Raw genomic sequence first — 22,898 nt, forward strand, 5'->3', positions numbered from 1 at the left:
ACTATTTCAATTAACACATATCTTGATGATTTTAATTTTGTCGACATGTTAAATGGTTCCCACAGACCCGAACACAACGTAAATGTTAATAGTGTATTTCACAGAAATGATCCGTATTGTTTAGTTTGATGTATGACACGACGTGATGGCAGAAACCCTCTGAACTTCACAATGATGCGTATTATTTGGTTTCTAAACGGGTCTTTGACCCGACGTTACTTTCCGGGCTTTGCCGAGAACTGCCGAAACCTTCCAAAAGTAATTTTACGAAGTCAGTCCTGAAACGACGCAGACGTCACTTCTGGGTCTGTAACTGTGGGTCTACAACTGTGGTGACGTATGGCGCTGTGGCTCTGCAGGTGGATAGTATTGGGTTTTTCCAACACTCTCGTCTATCTCGTCACTGCAGTGCGGTCTTTCCTTCCCCATTCTCTGCAGCAATATCTACTTGAAATAAAAACTGGAGAGTTAAAGTCATTTACAATACAACATACAACAAATGGAATTTTACGTTAGTATTTGACTGAGGTACTGAGCCAGTAAGTGGTCACGTGACAAAAGAACGAACGACTCGAAAGACTCGAGGAATGAACTAATCAATTCTCTTTCCGGCTCAGACTGCCTTGGTTAGCTAATTGGGCTGTCACGTGATGAACGAACGACTCAAACCCAAAAACTTGTCAGATAAGAGGCGAGGTGAGCGAATCATAGACTAAAGACCCAGGTAAACAATGAATTAATATTTTCTGTTTCTTATAGCATTATAGTTTTGTCTTGTTTCTAGTGTGATCAACATTTGTGTAAGCAGTAGATGCGTTAGGGAGGTAACAGGTAACATTTTAATTATATTTTGCTAAAATGAACAAAATGACTCGAAAAAGGATTCGTTCATTTTGCTGAACGAGACTCAAAGGTCCGACTCAGTAAAATGATCCGAACTTCCCATCACTACTACTTGGCAATATCTACTTGGTCCATTCAGCCTTAAATAACCTAAAACCAGCCCATCTAATGATACGCTGCACCTAGGCATCTCCATTCTTATCCTTGGGAGGGGGATACAATCACTTTATCCAACTCCCAACAGTGATAAAAACGAATCAAAGCTGACATTAGAACCCTTTACAGATACTTTCTAATAATGAACAATCCACAAAGTACAAGACATCCACAATAAACCCTCACTATCCCACCAAAACAAACCTGACACTCACAGCACCCCCCTAATACTCAATCTTCTACCTACCCACACGGTCTCGCGGTACAGTACGGACAGTGCGCCACCTTTTAATTAACCTTCCTCTTGTGTTAGGGTCAGCGCCGACCCGTTTTACTTTTTAAATGCATAAAACTACTACCTAATTTTGTTTATTGCATTAAGGCTTTTTGACTTTGTCAGGAATCTGTATTTAATTAAAATAAAACAAAAAAAAAACCAATTGTACTAAATTATAAAATGCTCTGGTGAAAATTATTACTTTGTGTTGGTAGGGTCATCAAGTGACAAAAAGCCCATAATTATCTTGGACTATAATAAAAACAAAGGTGGAGTGGACAACCTGACTGCCACCTACACTTGCCAGAGAATGACCAGGAGATGGCCAATGGTTGTGTTTTATAACATTCTAGATGTGTCTGCATACAATGCATTTGTGTTGTGGACCCACATTCACCTAGGGTGGAACTCAACCAGAAAAAACAAGCGGAGAATGTTTCTTGAGGAGTTAGGAAGTTCCCTTGTCAAGGCACACATTGAGCGAAGGGAACGGGTGCCCCGGGACCCAGCTGCTGCAGCCTTGGTCAGACAGCTGCAGAGCTCACGTAGCACTCCTTCCACACCATCAGCAACACAAAGAGCATCAGTGCCAGCATCCTCTTCGCCAACACTGCCTCAACATCAACCTACACAGCCACAGCCACAACCCCACTGAGGCCACCTGATTCTAAAAGAAAGAGGTGTCAGGTCTGCCCTAGCAATAAAGACAGAAAGACAAACATACTCTGCTTCTGCTGCAAAAAATATTTTTGCAAAGAACACACTAAAAGTGTCACTTTTTGCCACACATGCATCTAAATGCACATGCATGTTCTTGCACACAAAGACGTTTTTTGGAACTAGTGCCTCATTTCTATTGGTTTGATTTGCTTGATTGTTCGTTGTTTGTTTGACCTTGCAAATCCACACTTTGAGATTTACTTGTTTAGCTTTCCATTTATATTAAAGTAATTTTTGAATATACTTTTTTGCCTTTTTCTTTGAAATATATATATGGGTCAAATTTGACCCGTAACACCATAGATGTTACTATAGTAATTAATATTAAATAAAAAATATATATAACAAATTTATTTAAGAGATGTGTTCTAATACCCCTCAGTAATAGTCAGGTAACATAACAACCTTTTATTTATTTAAATAATTCTCTTGAGGTTCATTTAATCATTTTTAAAATTGAAAACGAGAGGTATGCTGTTAAAGTAAAAGCTCATGAGGTCACAGCAAAAATATTAAAAACATTCTTTTAATGGACAAGGAAGCATAACAAAGTAACCAAGAGGTAAGGAAAAAAATTGGATGATAAATAATTGTTTTGAGGGTAATATGGCTGATTAAAGACACGGGTCAAAACCGACCCGTTAACATAAGAGATAGTAACAGAAAGCTAACAGAAGAGGAAGGTTAAGCTGACGATGACTTGGCGCGCGCCTGTTTCCCCCCTACGCACAGAGCAAATCCCAGTGAACACAACAAAAAAAAAAACTGAATGAGCACAATGTGCACAACTCCCTCCGAGACGGTACGTTTAATAAAACTCTTCATTGTTGTTTTTTTTTTCCTTGCCTTTTCTTATAACCATCTCCTAGCGAAACAGGTGAATGCATCCCCAAAGCTTACACTGGCTTCTATTACCACCATATCCACGGCACCGAGAGGCTCGTTACCCGTGTCTTCATAAGACTCACGGTCTCACATCTTTCAGTTGCGAGGTGGTGTTGACTTTGATGAGAATTGTTTTTCCAGCACATCTCACAGATGCTCAGTCAGACTGTGAACTTGAGAGTTTGAAATCCAAGTCAACACCATGAAGTCTTTGTCATGTTCCTCAAACCATTCCTGCTTCCAAAACATCACCTTCAAGAACTGACTGACTGTTCACCTGCTGCCTGTCATATCCCACCCTTGGCAGGTGCCATTGTAACAAGATAATCAATGTTATTCACTTCACCTGTTAGTGGTTTTAATGCTGTGACTGATCATTGTATACTAAGGTGAAAGAATGAGGGGTGGTTGCAGTGAATGATGTTACTTTATTTCTCATGTTTAGCGTTTTTCTGTTTATTCTTGGTCCTAGTAATATACTGTACATTTGATCACAGAAAAAGAAGAGTGTAATGTCTTGTAATTAGTAAAATATGCCATTTCCTTTCAACACAATGTGACACTGCACTCATACATTATTGATATCCATTTACTGTATAACAAATGAGTTTCCATGTCTGAGCTGACTGAAATTTATAAAACAGTGCATAATATTTGTGAAACGTTCCTAAATCAGTCCTAATTACTATACACTAAAATGGTCCACTATAGAGGTCTGGGACATGGATGAATGGATCATTGAGTACTTGTAACGTGTAGCTTTAACATTTATTATACCCAAGAAGCCAATACAACAATTACTTCAAGACTGTGTAGGAATGAGCATACCAAAAAATGTAAAGAATTAGTGAATGCAACTGAAATTTTTGAAAGAAACAAAGCAAGTCATCAAATTTATTGGAAATTTAAAATAACATCAAAAAACTCTATTCTTTACAAAAACTGTGCAGAATTCATCACCCCTTTTAAATTAGAACAGGATATGTACAATGAACTGCTTTCAAATTATCTAAGATTACATAGCTCATAAAAATGTGTTTTTAAAATGCGCTACAAAAAGAAAAACTTTGGCAGTCAGATTGCTATTTACATACACATTTAAGAAGAAACTGAAAAAATACAAAAGGTGAAACTGTTTCCTTTCACTAATAAAGTGCTTCCTTAATGGAGGACATTTAATTGAAATGTTTTTCTTGTTTGTTTTTATACAGTACCTTGATAACGTGATACCCTGTCTGCTAGATATTCACATATATTTACGTGCAGAGAACGATTTCAAATTCAGTTTTACAGTATAGACGTTTAAGTTAAATTTCACATCATTTTGCCAATGAACACTGATGTTCACGTGAACCTACCTAATATATGTCTGTTCAGAATATTTGCCAAGCTTTGACTTTTCATTCCCATCTATAAATTCATACCATAGAACTGGTTCATTTTATAAAATGATTAAATCATAGACCCCTCATGATCTCTGGATAAAGGCCAGCCCGTAGTACATATGACAAACTGTGATTAGGCGCTAAGCTACACTATCATCTCCTTGATTTAGTCCCCATTAATATCTTACTGGACTGTGCCCACAAAATGGTTGTGTTGTTCACACAAAACAGTAGGGCAATGGAGCAACATAGTAAGTTATTTACATGCTACTGGAGTGATTGTTTGGTAAGATTATATTCTGATATCATGACAAATGGCCCTCCTCACCCCTGTTAAATGTAAATGATACCAGCGGCGAGCATAAACCCATGTATACTGCAACTGACCAAACTGGAACTAAAAAAGAAAACAAAAGCCCAACTTTGCATAGGTGAGAGGTTCCTTTCTTCACATACAAATAATGTCTGATGACCTTTAGACAGTTAGAAACATGAAATGTCCCATTAATAAAATAAAATAAAAGTAAACTGCCAGCAGTAAAGATGCCAAAAATGATGTCATCAATGACATTCAGTAGAAAAACATTTGTATCTGCTCAGAACTTAAGAAACAGACTAGCTTATGAATAAAATCACAAAATGATGCTATTTACAGTAAATCTACTATTAACTGTCTTTAAACTTTACAGTGAAAATGATAAAATTATTTCTTCATACTAACAAATTTTGTTGTCAGTCCCTAATATTTTTGATCTTTAGGCTAAGCATATGATTTAAAAGAAATTATGCACAAAACGCAGTAATGCTTTGCGCCAATGAATATACGCTGTATGCGTGTCACATAGAGATGACATTTTCTTTTTGTGATTTATCCCATGAGATTGCCCACTGGCTTCAGATCTCACCATATCTGACTCCTTGCAGGTGATGGTTTCTACAATAATCTCTTTGGTAGCCTCCTATACACGCATCTGATCACAGTTTGGTGATGAAATCATTAGCATATCATTAGCATAAACAATCGACAAATCATTTTCGTTTTGCTTGGATTGCTGAATTGTCTGTGGACTCTCTTGATTCTTGTACCTTTACCACGGTGGCATTCAAGGTAAGGACCCCAGTCAGGTGTAGGAGAACAAATTTGCCTGAAGCGCTGTTTTGGAAAAGAGAAATATCAAACTATTTTATTTTCTTTGCTTTAAAACTTTTTTTTTAAATATTCATAATCTTGCCTGCTTAAAATCCTCAATGAGACTTAATTCTATAGGATAGTCAAAATTACAGGTGTGTCTCCAGCTATCATGCAACATTACCTTCTTTTTCATTGAATATATTAAAATTGTATTACGAAATGTCAAATGTAAGGTACATGGTTTAACCAAACACAAAGACAATTCATTCAAAGCAATACTATTTGGATAATGTTGACTCTGCGGTTCACATGTTAAAGTATTCATTATAAATTATTCACATACTAATAATAGCTGTTAAATTCTTCACTTAATTGGTAATTTAATCTACATATAAGCCCACTAAGATGCAGAAAATATAAACAGCAGACATTCTTTTTAATTTTTGTTTCTAGACTTACTTCCAATATGCCTCCCTTTGCTTTTGCAAAATTGAAACCAGCAAATATGGGAATCCAGATGATGCAGAAGGCTAACATAAACCATCCAAGCACCGTTCCCCATATTGGATAGGGAATAGGTCCATATGAAGGTGCTGAGAATGTTACCAAGGACCACACCAATATGATCTGAAAATGTAAAAAAAATTTGATTTAGTCGTGACTGCTAAAAAGGTTATACACCTTTGAAAACTGTAATTGTTGACATTTTTCTAATTAAATATACACAGTATTTGGAATACCTTTGTAGCCTGAAAGAGGCAGCCGGCATTTTTGCCAGGCCGGGACTCCTCCCGAATGGAAGGACCGGGAGAAGTAGCTTATAAAGGGCACTGCTTCCCCCGAACCATTACGTCACCATAGATTCCCGCAGGGCATGCTGGGAGTTAGAGTTTGCTACAGCCCAGTTGGGTTCGGTGGGGATGGGCCAGGGGCTGTGGCAGGGATTGTTGAGCCCTTGTGTATAGGGCTTCCGTGGGTCATAAGGATGCAACACTGGAAGCACTCCCAGGAGCAGCACAAAAGGAGCCACCTCGTTTCAACCGGGGTGTCAGAGTTGGGTGGAAGAGGACGAAGCTTGCGAGATGTGGAATGAGGGCAGAACGAGGAAGAGCAAGAAGAAGAAAGCACTGTGTCATTTGTATTGGTGCTAGGTCTGCTTTGGAACTGTGCTGCGGTGGGGAGCAAGGGAAAAGTGCTTCCCCACTGTAATAAACGTATGCTGTGTGGCAAAATGTGTGTCTGCGTCTGTCTGTGTCGGGGCTTGGGCTACTGGAGCGCCCTCTGGCGGCCACAAGCCATTATTATTCATGTTATTATTTTTTATTGCAAAAAAGAGTTAAAACATCATCATAGGAGACCGTGAATCTGAAATTAAGTATGACATCTATGATCATTTTCTTGTGTTTTGTAAAAATGTTTAGTCAAACTGACGCTTTACTTGTGTGTTTCTGTTACCGGATTGCACACAGCACTCTCGGTCCTGCTTTGACTTTGTGATTGGTCCCCGCAAATGACTCCGGTATGTGTGCTTCTTGCCTTACGCCCTAGTGCTGCTGTAATAATAATAACGGGGGTATTTTTATTACAAAAAAGTATTTTGTTTGTGAGGTTACTCGTTACTTTAAAAAGTAATATGAGAACGCAATGTTGTTGTTGTTTCAGATTATTTCAGCCAGGAGAAGGAACAATCCAATCGCTTGAACATTTGCCACTGAGAATTTATTTTGTGGACGCTTCTACCTGTGGCTGCTGAAAGGATGTGTGACGCTAACACTACAAAAAACTACAAAAGACTACAAAAACTATGACAGTAATTTGGGTAAGGGTTTACATGGCCACTAACCGTGTTATTTGCAGAGGAATCTTCCAGGTTTCTCATTGGCCAATAAACTTACTTCTATAACCAGAATCAAGGCTTACATGGCATTTTAGAAATCAGGTTTCTGTGGATAACCGGGTTATTGAGGAGCACGTTGACACACTAAATATATAAGTAACTCGAACACAAAGCAAAATCGGCACCAGGTTACATATAGGATAGCACTGGTTTTCAGCCATTGGGCCACATTATCTTCGATTCATAACAGATATGCTTGCAAGTGCACAAGCAACAGATTATAGCAAACAGAACTTCATTCAGCACAACATAATGCTGCAGGATCAATGAAACGAGCCACACAAGCTTGTATTGATCAAACACAAGTAAGATGGCACCAGTACTTTTTGGTTTTAAGTTTGCTGTTTCAACATTTCATTTGTAATGTTGCAATGTTATTCACTTTATTGAATGCGTTCCTAACTGGCACAACCAGTATAAAATACTATCCTGCATTGCATTTTGAGTTGCCTCCTCTGACCTTATTTTTAAACTGTTGGGAAAAACTCAACTGAGGTATTGTGATACTAAAGAGTCTGTTGCGGAAAGAAACTCTCGGTGTGTTCATGCTAGTATGAATTCTACATGAAGCTCTCTTTATAAAATATCTTGTGATTATTAGTATTATTTATTTATTTGTCTATTTATTTATATTATAGATAGATACTTTATTAATCCAAGGGGAAATTCACATACTTTAGTAGCAGCATACTGATGAGGAAACAATATTAAAGAGTGATAAAAAAAATGCAGGTAAATACAGAAAATAACTTTGCATAATGTTAACGTTTACCCCCCCAGATAGAATTGAAGAGTCGCATAGTGTGGGGGAGGAACGATCTCCTCAGTCTGTCAGTGGAGCAGGACATTGACAGCAGTCTGTTGCTGAAGCTGCTCCTCTGTCTGGAGATGACACTTTAGTGGATGCAGTGGATTCTCCATGATTGACAGGAGCCTGTTCAGTGCCCGTCACTCTGCCACAGATGTCAAACTGTTCAGCTCCATGCCTACAATAGAGCCTGCCTTCCTCACCAGTTTGTCCAGGCGTGAGGCGTCCTTCTTGTATGCTGCCTCCCCAGCAAGAGGGCACTCGCCACAACCGTCTGATAGAACATCTGCAGCATCTTATTGCAGATGTTTGAAGGATGCCAGCCTTCTAAGGATGTATAGTCGGCTCTGTCCTCTCTTGCACAGAGCATCAGTATTGGCAGTCCAGTCCAATTTATCATCCAGCTGCACTGCCCAGGTATTTATAGGTCTGCACCCCCTACACACAGTCACCTCTGATGATCACGGGGTCCATGAGGGGCCTGGGTCTCCTAAAATCCACCACCAGCTCCTTGGTTTTATCTGGTGTTCAGGTGTAGGTGGTTTGAGTCGCACCACTTAACAAAGTCCTTGATTAGGTCCCTATACTCCTCCTCCTGCCCACTCCTGATGCAGCCCACGATAGCAGTGTCGTCAGCGAACTTTTACACGTGGCAGGACTCCAAGTTATATTGGAAGTCCGATGTATATAGGCTGAACAGGACCGTAGAAAGTGCAGTCCCCTGCAGCGCTCCTGTGCTGCTGACCACAATGTCAGACCTGCAGTTCCCGAGACACACATACTGAGGTCTGTCTGTAAGACAGTCCACGATCCATGCCACCAGGTATGAATCTATCCTCCCATCTCTGTCAGCTTGTCTCTAAGGAGCAGAGGTTGGATGGTGTTGAAGGCGCTAGAGAAGTCCAGAAACATAATTCTTACTGCACCACTGCCCTCTGTCCAAGTGGGAGAGGGATCGGTGTAGCATGTAGATGATGGCATCCTCCGCTCCACCTTCTCCTGGTATGCAAACTGCAGAGGGTCAGGGGCGTGGCGGACCTGTGGCCCTCAGGTGGTGAAGCAGCAGCTGCTCCATGTCTTCATCACATATGTGACGTCAAAGCGAACAGGCCGGAAGTCATTCAGCTCACTGGGACATGATACCTTTGGGACTGGGGTGATGCAAGATGTTTTCCAAAGCCTCAGGACTCTCCCCTGTTCCAGGCTCAGGTTGAAGAGTGTGCTGTAGAGGACTGTCTCCCCAGCTCCAATGCACAGGCCTTCAGCAGTCGTGGGCGATACTCCATCTGGACCCACTGCTTTTTGCTGGCAGTGGAAAGTCTCACTCAGCTCTCTGCTTACCTGGGCTGCTGTAATTAGTGGGTGGGGGGGAAACTCTCTGCTATGCTGGCATCAGCAGAAGGATGGGTGGAGGGGTGCAGTACTCCGAGGTGAGTGGGTTAGGGTGGTCAAACCTGTTAAAGAAGTTGTTCATCTGGTTTGCTCTCTCCACGTCTATCTCGATGGTGGCACCCCCACTTCGAGCTGCAGCCAGTGATGATCTTCATCCCATTCCCGCACCTCCTTCATGCTGTTATTCTGCAACTTCTGCTCCAGCTTTCTCCTATACTACTCCTTCACCACCCTGAGCTGCACTCAGAGTTCCTTCTGCACTCGCTTGAGCTCATGCTGATCACTGCCTTTAAAAGCCCTTTTCTTCTGGTTCAAAAGGCCCTTGATGTCACTTGTAATTCATGGCTTGTTGTTAGCATAGCAGCGTACTGTTCTTAGTGGAACTACAATGTCCATACTAGAAGTTGATGTAGTCAGTAGTGCAGTCAACAACCTCTCAATGTTCTCACAAAATGATCCCTGGCAGGATATCCCAATCTGTAGTTCCAAAGCAGTCTCTCAGAACCTGCTCTGCCTCAGGGGGACCACTTCCTGAATGAGCGTGTGGTTGTAGGTAGCTCCCTCACTCTGGGTTTGTAGTGAGGCCTGAAGCAAACCAGGTTATGATCTGCTTTTCTCAAGCACAGGGGCGCAGGGGGTGGCGCTGTAATGCATCTTTAATGTTTGCATACAGGTAGGTCATTAGTCCTATTTCCCTGAGTGTTACAATCCAGCATACTGGGAGAAGGCAGGTAATGTTTTGTCCAGCATCACATGGTTATAAGTCTCCATCGATTAGCACAAGCGCCTCGGGGTGCTGCGTTTGCAGTTTAGCAATATCAGAATGGATGATGTCACCCATATACGTATATATATATATTATATATATATATATATATATATATAGCCCAACTGAGGTATTGTGATAGCAAAGAGTAGGATGACTCTAGTGTGAATTGTACATGGAGCTCTCTTTATAGAATTTCTCATGAGTTATTATATATATAATATAAATTATATATATATATATATATATATATATATTCTATATATATATTGTGAAGGATTGCTGGCTTTCTACTCCGGCCTCACCCCCAGGGCCGCCAGGAGGAGCTCTTCCAGCAGCGTGGACGTGCCCCGAGTTTCCAGCAGGGCCTCATGGACTATGTAGTTTTTATATACACAGCCCTGCTGGATACCTTTGGGGGCCACCGGGAGTCGCTGTAAGGGGGCTCTGTGGAGCTCTTATGTGCCCTATAACCCGGGAGAGGCGTCACGTGACAGTAAGGAACGACGTGCTCCCGGGGTGAAGAAAAGGACTGTTTACACTGACCCGGAAGGGAAAAGGAACTGTGGACTGATTGGACAGAAACACTTCCGGGGTCAGGGGATATTAAAAGGACGATGGGAAATCCCAGACGTTGAGCTGAGCTGGGTGGAAGGGTGGCAACGCGTTCTGGGAGTGTGGAGGATTATTGTTATTGTGTAATTATTATTTTGAGTATTGTGGAGTGAGGGTGCTTTGTGCACATTTATTATTATTATATTATTAATAATAAATTATTTGGACTTTTATCTGGTGTCCTGACGTCTAGTCTGAGGGTTCAAGGGGTCACGGAGACCTTAATCTGTCACTATAGTATATATATATATCATATATATATATATATATATACTGTATATACAGTGCATCCGGAAAGTATTCACAGTGCATCACTTTTTTCCACATTTTGCACATTTTGTTATCTTACAGCCTTATTCCAAAATGGATTATAATTTCATTTTTTTCCTCAGAATTCTTGCACACAACACCCCATAATGACAATGTGAACAAAGTTTACTTGAGGTTTTTGCAAATTTATTAAAAATAAAAAAACTGAGAAATCACATTTACATAAGTATTCACAGCCTTTGCTCAATACTTTGTTGATGCCACCTTTGGCAGCAATTACAGCCTCAAGTCTTGTGGAATATGATGCCACAAGCTTGGCAAACCTATCCTTGGCCGAGTTTCGCCCGATTTCTTCTTTGCAGCACCTCCTCAAGCTCCATCAGGTTTGGATGGGAAGCGTCGGTGCACAGCAATTTTAAAGAACACTCCAGAGATGTTCAATCGGATTCAAGTCTGGGCTCTGGCTGGGCTCACTCAAGGACATTCACAGAGTTGTCCCTGAAGCCACTCCTTTGATATCTTGGCTGTGTGCTTAGGGTCGTTGTCCTGCTGAAAGATGAACCATCACCCCCAGTCTGAGGTCAAGAGCGCTCTGGAGCAGGTTTTCATCAAGGATGTCTCTGTACATTGCTGCAGTCATCTTTCCCTTTTTCCTGACTAGTCTCCCAGTTCCAGCTGCTGAAAAACATCCCACAGCATGATGCTGCCACCACCATGCTTCACTGTAGGGATGGTGCCAGGGTTTCTCCAAACGTGACGCCTGGCATTCACACCAAAGAGCTCTATCTTTGTCTCATCAGACCAGAGAATTTTCTTCTCATGGTCTGAGAGTCATTCAGGTGCCTTTTGGCAAACTCCAGGCGGACTGGCATGTGCCTTTTACTAAGGAGTGGCTTCCGTCTGGCCACTCTACCATACAGGCCTGATTGGTGGATTGCTGCAGAGATGGTTGTCCCTTCTGGAAGGTTCTCCTCTCTCCACAGAGGACCTCTGGAGCTGTGACAGAGTGACCATCAGGTTCTTGGTCACCTCCCTGAGTAATGCCTGTCTCTCCCGATCGCTCAGTTTAGATGGCTGGCCAGCTCTAGGAAGAGTCCTGGTGGTTTCGAACTTCTTCCATTTACGGATGATGGAGGCCACTGTACTCATTGGACCTTCAAAGCAGCAGAAATTTTTCTGTAACCTTCCCCAGATATGTGCCTCGAGAGAATCCTGTCTTGGAGGTCTACAAACAATTCCTTTTGAGTTCATGCTTGGTTTGTGCTCTGACATGAACTGTCAACTGTGGACCTTATATAGACAGGTGTGTGCCTTCCGAAATCATGTCCAGTCAACTGAATTTACACAGGTGGACTCCAATTAAGCTGCAGAAACATCTCAAGGATGATCAGGGGAAACAGGATGTACCAGAGCTCAATTTCGAGCTTCACGGCAAAGGCTGTGAATACTTATGTACATGTGCTTTCTCAATTTTTTTTATTTTTAATAAATTTGCAAAAATCTCAAGTAAACTTTTTTTACATTGTCATTATGGGGTGTTGTGTGTAGAATTCTGAGGAAAAAAAATGAATTTAATCCATTTTGGAATAAGGCTGTAACATAAAAAATGTGGAAAAAAGTGATGCACTGTGAATACTTTGCGGATGCACTGTAGATATAGATATAGATAGATAGATTAGCCACAATTACTTAATATTTAAGAGGAACTTTAGGTTTCCTGCATGATTCCTTACTTATGATGCAAAGGAGAGTAACCAGTCAAAGATATAATGTAGAGAGTTTTGGTGATAATATAATTTCAGTTATAAAGTGAAAAGCACAAAAAACAAAAATACAAAGTTACTGTACTGTATAGAGTTCTACCTTAAAAAAATTAAAGACTACTTTAAAAAGAGAAAGGAATCTTAACCTTCAACAAAATGCACAAATTAAATTTGTTATTAAACGAGAGGTGAAGTACAGTATATCCACAAAGATTTCATTGGAAATATTCCTTCTGAGTGAAACACTTCCCACGTGAGAATGGACACTTTATACAGTACATCACACTCACGGAGAGGTGGAATGAGCCTTGTAAAATGTGTTGCTGTACAATCACATTACAACTTACTAATTCTTAATATTTTTATACAATGGTATTACAACTTACTAATTCTTAAGACATATGTCTTCAAGTATGTTCCCAGTAAGCTCTGCTTGGATTGTATATCTGATGTATTATTTCCCAGGTATGAATTATTCCGTGGTATTTGAAGGGGCTCATTGCTGACCATTTTTGGGGCGGGTTGTGTCGTATACATTGCTAAAGTGCATGCCAGGTTGTGATAAATAAAGCTACAGCCACAACCACTGTAATAAACAACAGTTTGAACAACAGTCAGCTTTTATTTTAAAATTTATTTTTTAATTATTATTATAATTTAAATAGCAATTTTCCAAATTACACTAATGATCCTGACAAATGAGTGGAGTTTAATGGAGTTGAGCACTGAATTTTTACCCATTTTGTTTACTTATGCCTCAGTATAAGGGTGGGGTGGAGAGCATACAACCCAAAAAAGGCAATATGACATTTCCCTTAAGCTGGCACAAAATTCAGGACTGAACAAATTCACCACAAATGAATACAGTACAAAATACCATATTACAAATAAGAAGCTTTTGCAGTACCAATGTTGGGTCAGAAACTGTGAAGATTTGTTCTGCAGTTTTAGCACACACTGTACATTTATAGTGCTTAATTCAAACTTTATGTAAGATAGGTTTGGGTCTGTTCATCTCATAAAATAACAAAATAAGCTTTCATTTTAACAAGAAATGCATCTCTCTCATACAGTTATTTTCAGCCAAATATGCTTAGAGGTAATTGAATCCTGTTTGGTACTATTTATGTAAAAGACGACTTAAAATGCTTCCATGAAGCTATTAATGTCCTTCAACTTTTCAAATTGTAAGATTATTTTTACTTTCTCGTATGCAAAGTATTGGGAAAGTACTGGAATCGTTCAAAAAATTCCATTTGAGATTTTGATGAATCTCGACGTTTTAGACCTCCCTGAGACTGAAAATATCATTTTTGGAATAATGTTTGCGTGATCTTCGGTGTATGTGTGTGTATGTAAATACGATAACTTAAGTACGCTTTCACTTTGCTCAACCAAAGGTTTACTCCTCAAATGTCCATCCCCATATCTGAGTATACGAGAAAGTCGAGGGGAGACCACTTCCAATTTTTCTGTTTGGAGATTTACAGCACCTGTCTGATTGATCCTCACTTTTACATCTCCAATAGTATGAATTTTTCAATATTAAAATGAAACTCAAATGCAGTACTCACCGTAAGTAAACAGGGAGAAATGAAAAACCAGCAAGCTCTCCACCACAACCAGAAATAATAGTTTTTCTTGCCAATCATCATTTCAATGTCCTTGATGAATCGGTTTCCTCCTGGAGAACAAATGAGCAGATGCAAAATGAGACAGTGAAACATTTCACATAACAATTTATAAAATTTATGAAACAAAAACCAAAAGGGTTTGATTTGGCCTTGACCCACAAAAGTAACAAAGATGCGCTAATGAGAACAAAGTATTTACACAGTAGTATTTCCAACTTTTATTTAACTCCTATCTCTTCATATCCATAGAATGGCTGAAAGTTACAATTGAGTCAGGTTTTTAGGTCTTTAGAAAATCTCCTGTTAAACAAGCTTGTATACATTTTTTCTCTTTTTTTCTCTGTGTCCTGAAAGTTATGCATGACATCACTGTACTTTTGGCCTTGAAAATGGACCTCAGAGGAAATGAAAGACAATAAACTCACTGCTGCCAGACTCCAAAGTTAGACCACTAGATGAGCCCACCACAGCCGTGAACATTGGGCTCCACTGAGTACCAAAGAAAGACTCGAGTGGCAATGAGAGACCACCGGGATTTTGACCTTCCATTTTCTAATAACAATGGACACCTGAGGTAACATTTTGTTCAAGATCCAAATGACCTTAATTCGTTTTCTTCTTCTTGATTGCAAATTGCCTCTACCATATCCTAATTTATACTGTTATTTACTTACATTTACAGGTTAATAACCTATAAGACTATAAGTGCCTAAAAATTATATTAATGTCTGTATGCACAATAAAGCTATTCATTTATTTGTATCCATCATCTTTAATGTATTTGATGGTAACAACACAATTTTTCTTGTATGCTTTGACAGTTGTATGTATACAGGTATATGTAAAAGGTGTCATACATGTGCGTGGGGGGGCTCATCTAATGGTAATTCCACCCTAATTCGAGGGTTGGCACTGTTGCCTAATCACGACTGGAAGCACCAGTGATGTCACTTCTGGGTCATGGTTTCCTGGACCTGCCTCTTCCAGTAATGGCTTCCTCTTAATGGATTCCATTGCCATCTTGAGATAGTCTAATCTGTTGACATATTTTCATGATTTTGATAGAAAGTAATGTCTTTTTTATCAAGATACCATGAAATTGACTTAGAAATACGGGTACACCATTAATAATATGGCTATTACTGCTAGAAATGATTGATTTTTGTTATTTATTATTCACATATGACTCCAAAGCTCCATTTTCAGCAGCAATTCCTTCAGTGTCCTAATGGTCAACTCCCTTAGCTTATCCAAGCAGCAACAGTCATTAAAAACACTAGTAATGTCTTGGCAATATTTTAAAATGGAATTTAATGGTATTTTGATAAAAAGGGATCAATTTCAATCAGTAATATGAAAATTTCTGGACATGTCCATTAACAGTGTATACTAAAATGACCTTGGTCTATAACACACAAATTATTAAAAAAAAAAATTGCTATTACAATCAGTAATTCTTACAATAGCTCCCATAAATCAAAATGGAAAAAAATATCTCATTTCTCACATGGGGCATTTGAACATGCACACTGAGCTAATTATCAGCTGTTAAAAATAAGCTTGACAAAGAAGTTTATTTTACCATAGATGTAGATTATCCCGACAAGTTCCAAGACAGCAGATATTAGAAGTACCCATCCAGAGCAGAAGTGATCAATTAAATTAACCCAGTAGATTCCAGCCTATGGAAGACATCCATGATGAATTAATGAAGTTGCTACATCCCATAGATAGATAGATAGGTAGATAGATAGATAGACCGACAGACTGACCAATCATACATCCACACTCTCTTTGGACCAATTTAGGATCACCTGTTTTTTTGTTTGTCTGACCTGCATGTCAGTTGGCATTTGGGAGAAAAACTGGGGGTCCCTGGGGAAAACTCACACACATACGGGGACAACATCCAAACTCCAAAAAGACGATAACCCGGAGCACAATTTAAACCCAGGACACTGGATCCATGGTGCTTACTTCTCACCAAGCAATAAATAAATAAATATTTCCATAATCTAATTAAAATTAGTATATTGAAATGACACCAAATAAATAACATGAGGTGTTTGAATTTCTGTACCTTGGGCCCCTTGCTGTGAGCAGTGCCACTTAACATGATTTACTTTCTATAGCGGCAAAAAATGCACAAATAATAAAAATGACAAATTTACACTTACATTTTGTTCAACAGTCATTTACCTTGGAAGCCCTGAGGGCCGTACATTTAATAATTACTTTCTTCAGTTGTCTGCCATGTTCACTTAGTTTTGTGTATTCTTTTTTTGGTCTGCCTATTTACTGGTATTTACATCTGGATATTAACTATTTTTCCTTTTTATATTATGATTTGTACATCATAAGACATACTGCTATATCACAGAATGTTTTCTCAGACACATGTACTACCTGAATTTGTTTAATGTAGCAAGGGGGTACAATAGCTAGTACTGCTTTCTTACAGCTCCAGGTACTTTGGATCAGTTTTTCACACAATCATGGCCTTTGTGGAGATTGTTAGGGTTTTCTCTTTCATCTCTGCTAACCTAAAACTGGATTAGAAAGGTTCGGGAAATGGAAAGATGTATGACTTTTTATTTTTAGAACAAGTGAATTAGTAGTGTAGCTGAATTATCACCTTACAGATCTTCATATCATATTTGAGGATATTCACCACAAATTATGGTTAGTTATTTTTTTGACCTTGACAACGATTTGCCTATATTTTAAATACTTTATGTAGCAACTGCTACAAAACACTTTCCAAGTTCATTCAGAAAACACTTCAGAGTCTCTTTCCATTCTAAGATTTTGTAGATTAGCATATTAAAAAACATTCATATCAAGCCGTGTCTTATTAAATGAAGAAGAATTGATTGAGTGAAAAATAATGTTAATTTAGCATATTAATAAAAATCAAAACAGAAAGCTATAATTTTCACACAAGGCTATCAAATCACACATGGTGTACCTCGGCAAATTAGTAGTATAGCTGAATTATCACCTTACAGTCCTTCAAATCATGACTTATTTGTTAATGAGCTGTTTAGTGATAGATTTTGCCAAAAAAAAGGCAATTTGTCTCATGTTTTAATAAACTTCATAACATCTGTGGTTGCCTTATGTTTTAATTATCTTGCAATTATGTGTTGCTTTTGGAAAATCACTTTGCGATGGACAATGCAGTGAAAGGCAGTTTATAATGATGATCTTCTATAATGAAGATTAAATGGTATAGCTCTTAAAATCCATCCTTACTTCCTAACTGCTACTGTGTTGGTGGCAGAAGTAACGCGTTCAGTATCACCTAGAGAGCCAGGGATGTGATTTTAAACCTTCACCCTTGAGATCAGAAGTGCACTTCCTTAGTCATTACAAGACATCACCGTCAGTTTTCATTGCATTATCAGCTACTTGGTAATAACACTACCATTTTTGACAAATTAACCATTTTTTCATATTAAACTCTTCCCTCCCCCTACCCCCCCATCAGGTTAACTCAAAAGATTTACTTACCCCAGTTACGCAGGGCAGGCCAAGAAGATAAAGCACAACACAGGCAACTACTGTAATGAGGGTTCTCCTTGAACGAAGGTACTTGGGAAATTCATCTTGTAGTGCTGTTGTAATGGTTTCTAAGAAAAGATAAGTATTCATTTATTGCAAGTTCAGAAAAAAATCAAGAGTTTTTCATGAAGCAATATGTGCTTAGATGACCTCTAGCCACAGTTGTCTACCCGATATGAAAGATACTGTAGCTACCCCGAGTTGGTTCTGACACACTTTTGGATGTCACTCAACCCAGACAGGTTTTACCCTTTTCTATAACTTCCATTTCTCTTGTCTTGTCTGTTATTACACACTTTACTAAAGCACTATAGGAAAATTCAGTCATTTACATCAGGGCCGCCTTAATGCATGGGCACAATGGGCACTGGCGGAGGGCCTCAGGAGCATAAGGGCCCACAATGTTTCTGATGCCTATGCATGTTTCTGTTTTGCTATCAAAACAGGGGCCCCAGCACACTACTTTGCCCCAGGGTCAATGATGCTGGTTAAGAGAGTCCTGATTTCCACTCATCCCATCAGCACGCTTTGCCATTTTTGTTATTAGAAAATTACAGCCTCTTGCTATAGAGAGACTGTTTAATATTCTATTTTAGTCCTGACACAGCAGCAGGTTTTTACATGCACTAATGAAATGCAGTGGTCAAAATGGGAGAACATAATTACAGAACAGATGAAGACAGGGAATGTGGCCTACAATGTGTGGTCACACCACCATGATAGTAGGACTGACCTTTTTTCATGTGGATTCAGCATAACACTAAGTAGCTATATTAAATGATATAGAAATCAATACTGAATGTGTGGGTATTTTCATCGGCTTTTATGCTTAAATGGAAAGAGGACAATCGAAGAGCAAGATGACTATTTTCCATATTGCCAGCTGACACAGAGAATGGAGTTCTGAATTACTGAATTAAGTGAAAGACACGCCGGACTGAAATGTCAGGCAATGTTAAACACTTCTAGATCTTCTCCTTTCCCCACCTCCTGATTCTTTTACCCAGGCATCAATTTGATTGTCATCAGTGTGATATCACACTCAGATTTGCTAAATAATGATATGCACTTGTACCACATTTCTGTAAATGTGGATAGACAGGAAGATCTCTAACTAAATAAACACATGGAAAATCCATCTCTGATGCTGAAAATTTCATCAATTTCCTGCACAATCACATAATGCACCTGTACTTGTGTTACAGGTTCCTAAACAAGAACTTAATTCTAATCATATTATCAGTTTTTGACCCAGGATGAGGGGGTGATGGGTTTTTAGGGGAGTATTCCAACTAAAAATTCATGTGAATGTTGGGAGAGCCCAGAAAGGCACCTCAGCTGGAAACTAAAAATGGTAGCCTACACTGATATGTTAAGGTAGACAAAAAATGAGCAGTTATACATAACAAATCACATATCAGGACAGAATAATCTAAAAACCATTACAAACTGGGTGACTTACCAATTATTGCAAACTGAGAGTCCAGACCAAGCGTCAGTAGCATAAAGAAGAAAAGGATAGACCACAGTGGTGATATGGGCAACTTTGAAAGGGCTTCTGGATATGCAATGAAAGCCAAGCCAAAACCTAAAGAGATAAAAAGAATAGGGTTAAGTCAAATATATTCCATTTCAGCAGTCTAGAATAGAGGAGTCCAGGATAATTCAAGTCATACTAAAATTTAGGCCAAAATTTTACTTATACATGGCAGACTTTCACTGACCCATAGTCCAATCTGTGTTTGTCACTTTCTGATATTTGCTACCGCTACATCAGTTCTCAAGAATAGTATGAAGTGTCAGATTTACAATTTAGGATTAACAATTCATCTCTTAACTAGTTTGTGCTTTGGCTTTTTCTAATATAGAGTTGTGGAGAGCAATAGGCTATAACTGCAGCACTGGGTGCCATGTAGGAACCAGCACTGGATGTAATTCCAGCCCAAATAAAGTATCCACTGCCTTTAAAAGAAAACATTTATGGTTACTAGTTACATTATCCTTACTTATTTGAGATGTTAGGGGAACCAAAATGCCCAACAAAAACTTACATGGAGAGAACCTGAAATTCCATTCAAATGATGACTGTTGTGGAGTTTGAATTTAGGGGGGAAAATTGATGTGGCCAGCACTGGGCACACACCAGGAATCAATTCTGGATAAGTTATCTGTCCATCATAGGGCCCACATGAAGCCAATTTATAATCTCTTGTTAGATAATCTAACATGCATATCTTTGAGGAAAATTGGTGTATTAACATCTCACTAGGGAGAATGTGCCAGTTCCACACAGACACAGATCAGGCATGTGAACTGAACCCAAAACACTGAATCTGTGTATCGGTACTAAACAATATACAGTACAACTATGTGCTTCCACTGCATTTTCTCTCTATTATAATAAAAAAAATCCTGGGATGAGACGTGACTTTTTGAGGGAGATTCCTTCACGTCCCATGAGATGAGACTTTGTGCCAAGAGACTTAACCACACTCGGGGCTGGAAAAATAAAAGACAAAGAGTAGATGACAAAGTAAAATGTCATAAAGAATTCAAAAACGTTGGCGCGATACACATGCAGAGCAGGTTAGAGATAATGAAAGTACTAAAATTCGAAAGTCTCAAAAAAATTATTGTTTGCGCTAATGCGATCTTTACTAACGGAAATTATTACTTGGTGAAATAACGGAACAGCGAAAAGAGATCAAGTTTATTGTTTGCATTCTGAGACTTGTTGATCATCTAATTCACATTGCCATTAAGGAAAAGTAGTGTTTCTTCCCAATGAAGAGGAGTATCCGCGAGAATTAATTAAAAGATTTGTTGTTTGGTGAAAGTGAAATCCACATACACAAGCAGCAGAGACGTGAAATGTCTGGCACGTAGCGCAGGCCGGGAGAGTTGGTGGGCAAAGCCCCCTAGTATTCGTATAAAGAATACTTTTTAATAACAATTGATCATTTAGACAAACATCTTTTTATTCCTTTCATAATGAGAGTACAGAGTAGTCCCAATACCTGACTGGGTGACTTCAGACACAGGCTTATGTGATATATGAGCAATGTGTCCAAGAACGGAAAAGATGGCAAATCCAGCAAAGACACTTGTAACGCAGTTGGTCACACAAACGACGATTGCATCTGAATAGCAGTTGTTGTTGAATTTGTTGTAGGAAGACAGAGCAACAAGGCCTCCCCATGCAGTAGAAAGGGAAAAGAAGATCTGAGTGGCAGCGTCCTTCCAAACCTTTAAAACAACAAAAAAGGAAATATTAATATTAAGTTAATATTAAATATTAATTTAAGGGCTGATTACTGCTACATCCTAACAATGGGAGCATCTGGCCGAAACTCAGTAACAATTTATGGGGATGTACAGAGCCAGTTTATGTACTCTGGTCAATAACCTGAAGATCCCAGTGAATGTCTGGGCTTACTCATTAATCTAATTTTTAATGCATTGTTTACATGACTCAGAAGGTTAAATTCCGAAAAAAAATGTTAGATTTCTTCTAACAAGATAAAGACGGGAGTTACGAGCTTGAACTGAAACAGCAACCTTGTTGTTAGCTGTTTGAAGTCCAAGGCCTTAGTCACAGCATATTACTATTTGCTTTGCCTTAGACTATGCTGGTTTAGAAAATGGACTGATGGAAATTTTAGAAATATCTTGGTATTATAGGTTTATAGGGTTTTTGTTTCCACAAGTACAGAGTATAGTGAATTCTTACTTACATATGCTCAGAAAAATTAAATGTTGCCACTCTCCCTTCCCTAAAAAATCTCAGAACAGACAAACAGAATATATTTTCCTGGGGTGCAGAGACACTGGGGTGTCTGTCTCTTACAACATCTACTTTTTTGTAGCTAATAAATTTTTATTTACTAGCTCCATGTAATCTCCTCTAAATTTATTTGTAAAATATAGATATTAAAACATGTTTATATTATGTTTTATGGTGAAAATAACTTCCATTTATACATAGAGGAAGACAAGCAAAGGCCCAAAGCAGTGATGGCGACCCTTTTAGAGTCCGAGTGCCCAAACTGCAACCCAAAACCCACGTATTTATCGCAAAGTTCCAACACGGCAATTTAACCTGAATACTGAGATTTTAGTTTAAAAAAACAACTCATAGATTAACATCTTTTGTCTTAAAAGAAAAACACAATAACAGAGCTTTCAATGATACAAACAACTTTTTATGGAAAGGTAAAAGTTTGCATTTGGCATTCTTTTGAACAATTAATGTGATTTTTGCTGTTGTATGCATGCTGATCATTTGTCTAACCTTGGCTCATACTTTGTAAGTTTGAGAGCAACACATGCAGCACTCAGGTCATCTGTTAGTCTGTTTCTGGTGTCAGATCTGATATAATTCAAAGCTGAAAACAGATGCTCACAAGCATAAGATGATCCAAACAAAGTAAGGAAAGCAATCCCAAGTGCTTTCATTGACTTAAAATTATTTGGCAGAGAATTCCACACTTTAAGGATTTCATTTTCAGGACTAACTGTGCTGTCCTTTGTCATCCCTTCTATCTTCTCAATTGTTTCACGCAGGTCTTCCCCATTAACCTCCATTCCTGTTCTCTCTCTCTTTTTTTCCCCCTTTCCATCCGCCTCGCGCTTCTATTATATATTATGGGGACGTGGATCAGGTGTGGCGATTAGCACCTCCCGGCAACAATTACAGATGCGGATGACTCCTCACCTGTTCACTTAAGCGAGGACCACCCACATCATGAAGCGCTGACCAAACTACCACGCCCCCCTCTAAGCCGCAAGTAC

The 22,898-nt window shown here is 39.0% G+C and overlaps 2 protein-coding genes across 2 annotated transcripts in view; both read right to left on the reverse strand.

Moving 5' to 3' along the window:
• LOC127529958 (sodium- and chloride-dependent neutral and basic amino acid transporter B(0+)-like) overlaps positions 1-5,174 on the reverse strand; it is a 36,348-nt gene extending 31,174 nt beyond the window's left edge. The window contains exon 1 of the mRNA XM_051935376.1: positions 5,156-5,174. Coding sequence (XP_051791336.1) covers positions 5,156-5,174 — 19 coding nt within the window. The remainder of the gene's footprint in view (positions 1-5,155) is intronic.
• The window catches only part of LOC114662323 (sodium- and chloride-dependent neutral and basic amino acid transporter B(0+)-like), a 50,668-nt gene continuing 31,594 nt past the window's right edge, over positions 3,825-22,898 (reverse strand). Inside the window, 8 exon segments of the mRNA XM_051935377.1 lie at positions 3,825-5,356; positions 5,359-5,419; positions 5,858-6,025; positions 14,484-14,593; positions 16,126-16,225; positions 18,057-18,175; positions 19,570-19,695; positions 21,125-21,353. Of these exon segments, the coding sequence (XP_051791337.1) occupies positions 5,226-5,356; positions 5,359-5,419; positions 5,858-6,025; positions 14,484-14,593; positions 16,126-16,225; positions 18,057-18,175; positions 19,570-19,695; positions 21,125-21,353 (1,044 nt within the window). The 3' untranslated portion in view covers positions 3,825-5,225.

The sequence above is a fragment of the Erpetoichthys calabaricus genome, chromosome 12 (genome assembly GCF_900747795.2).
Source record: "Erpetoichthys calabaricus chromosome 12, fErpCal1.3, whole genome shotgun sequence".
Taxonomy (NCBI): Eukaryota; Metazoa; Chordata; class Cladistia; order Polypteriformes; family Polypteridae; genus Erpetoichthys; species Erpetoichthys calabaricus.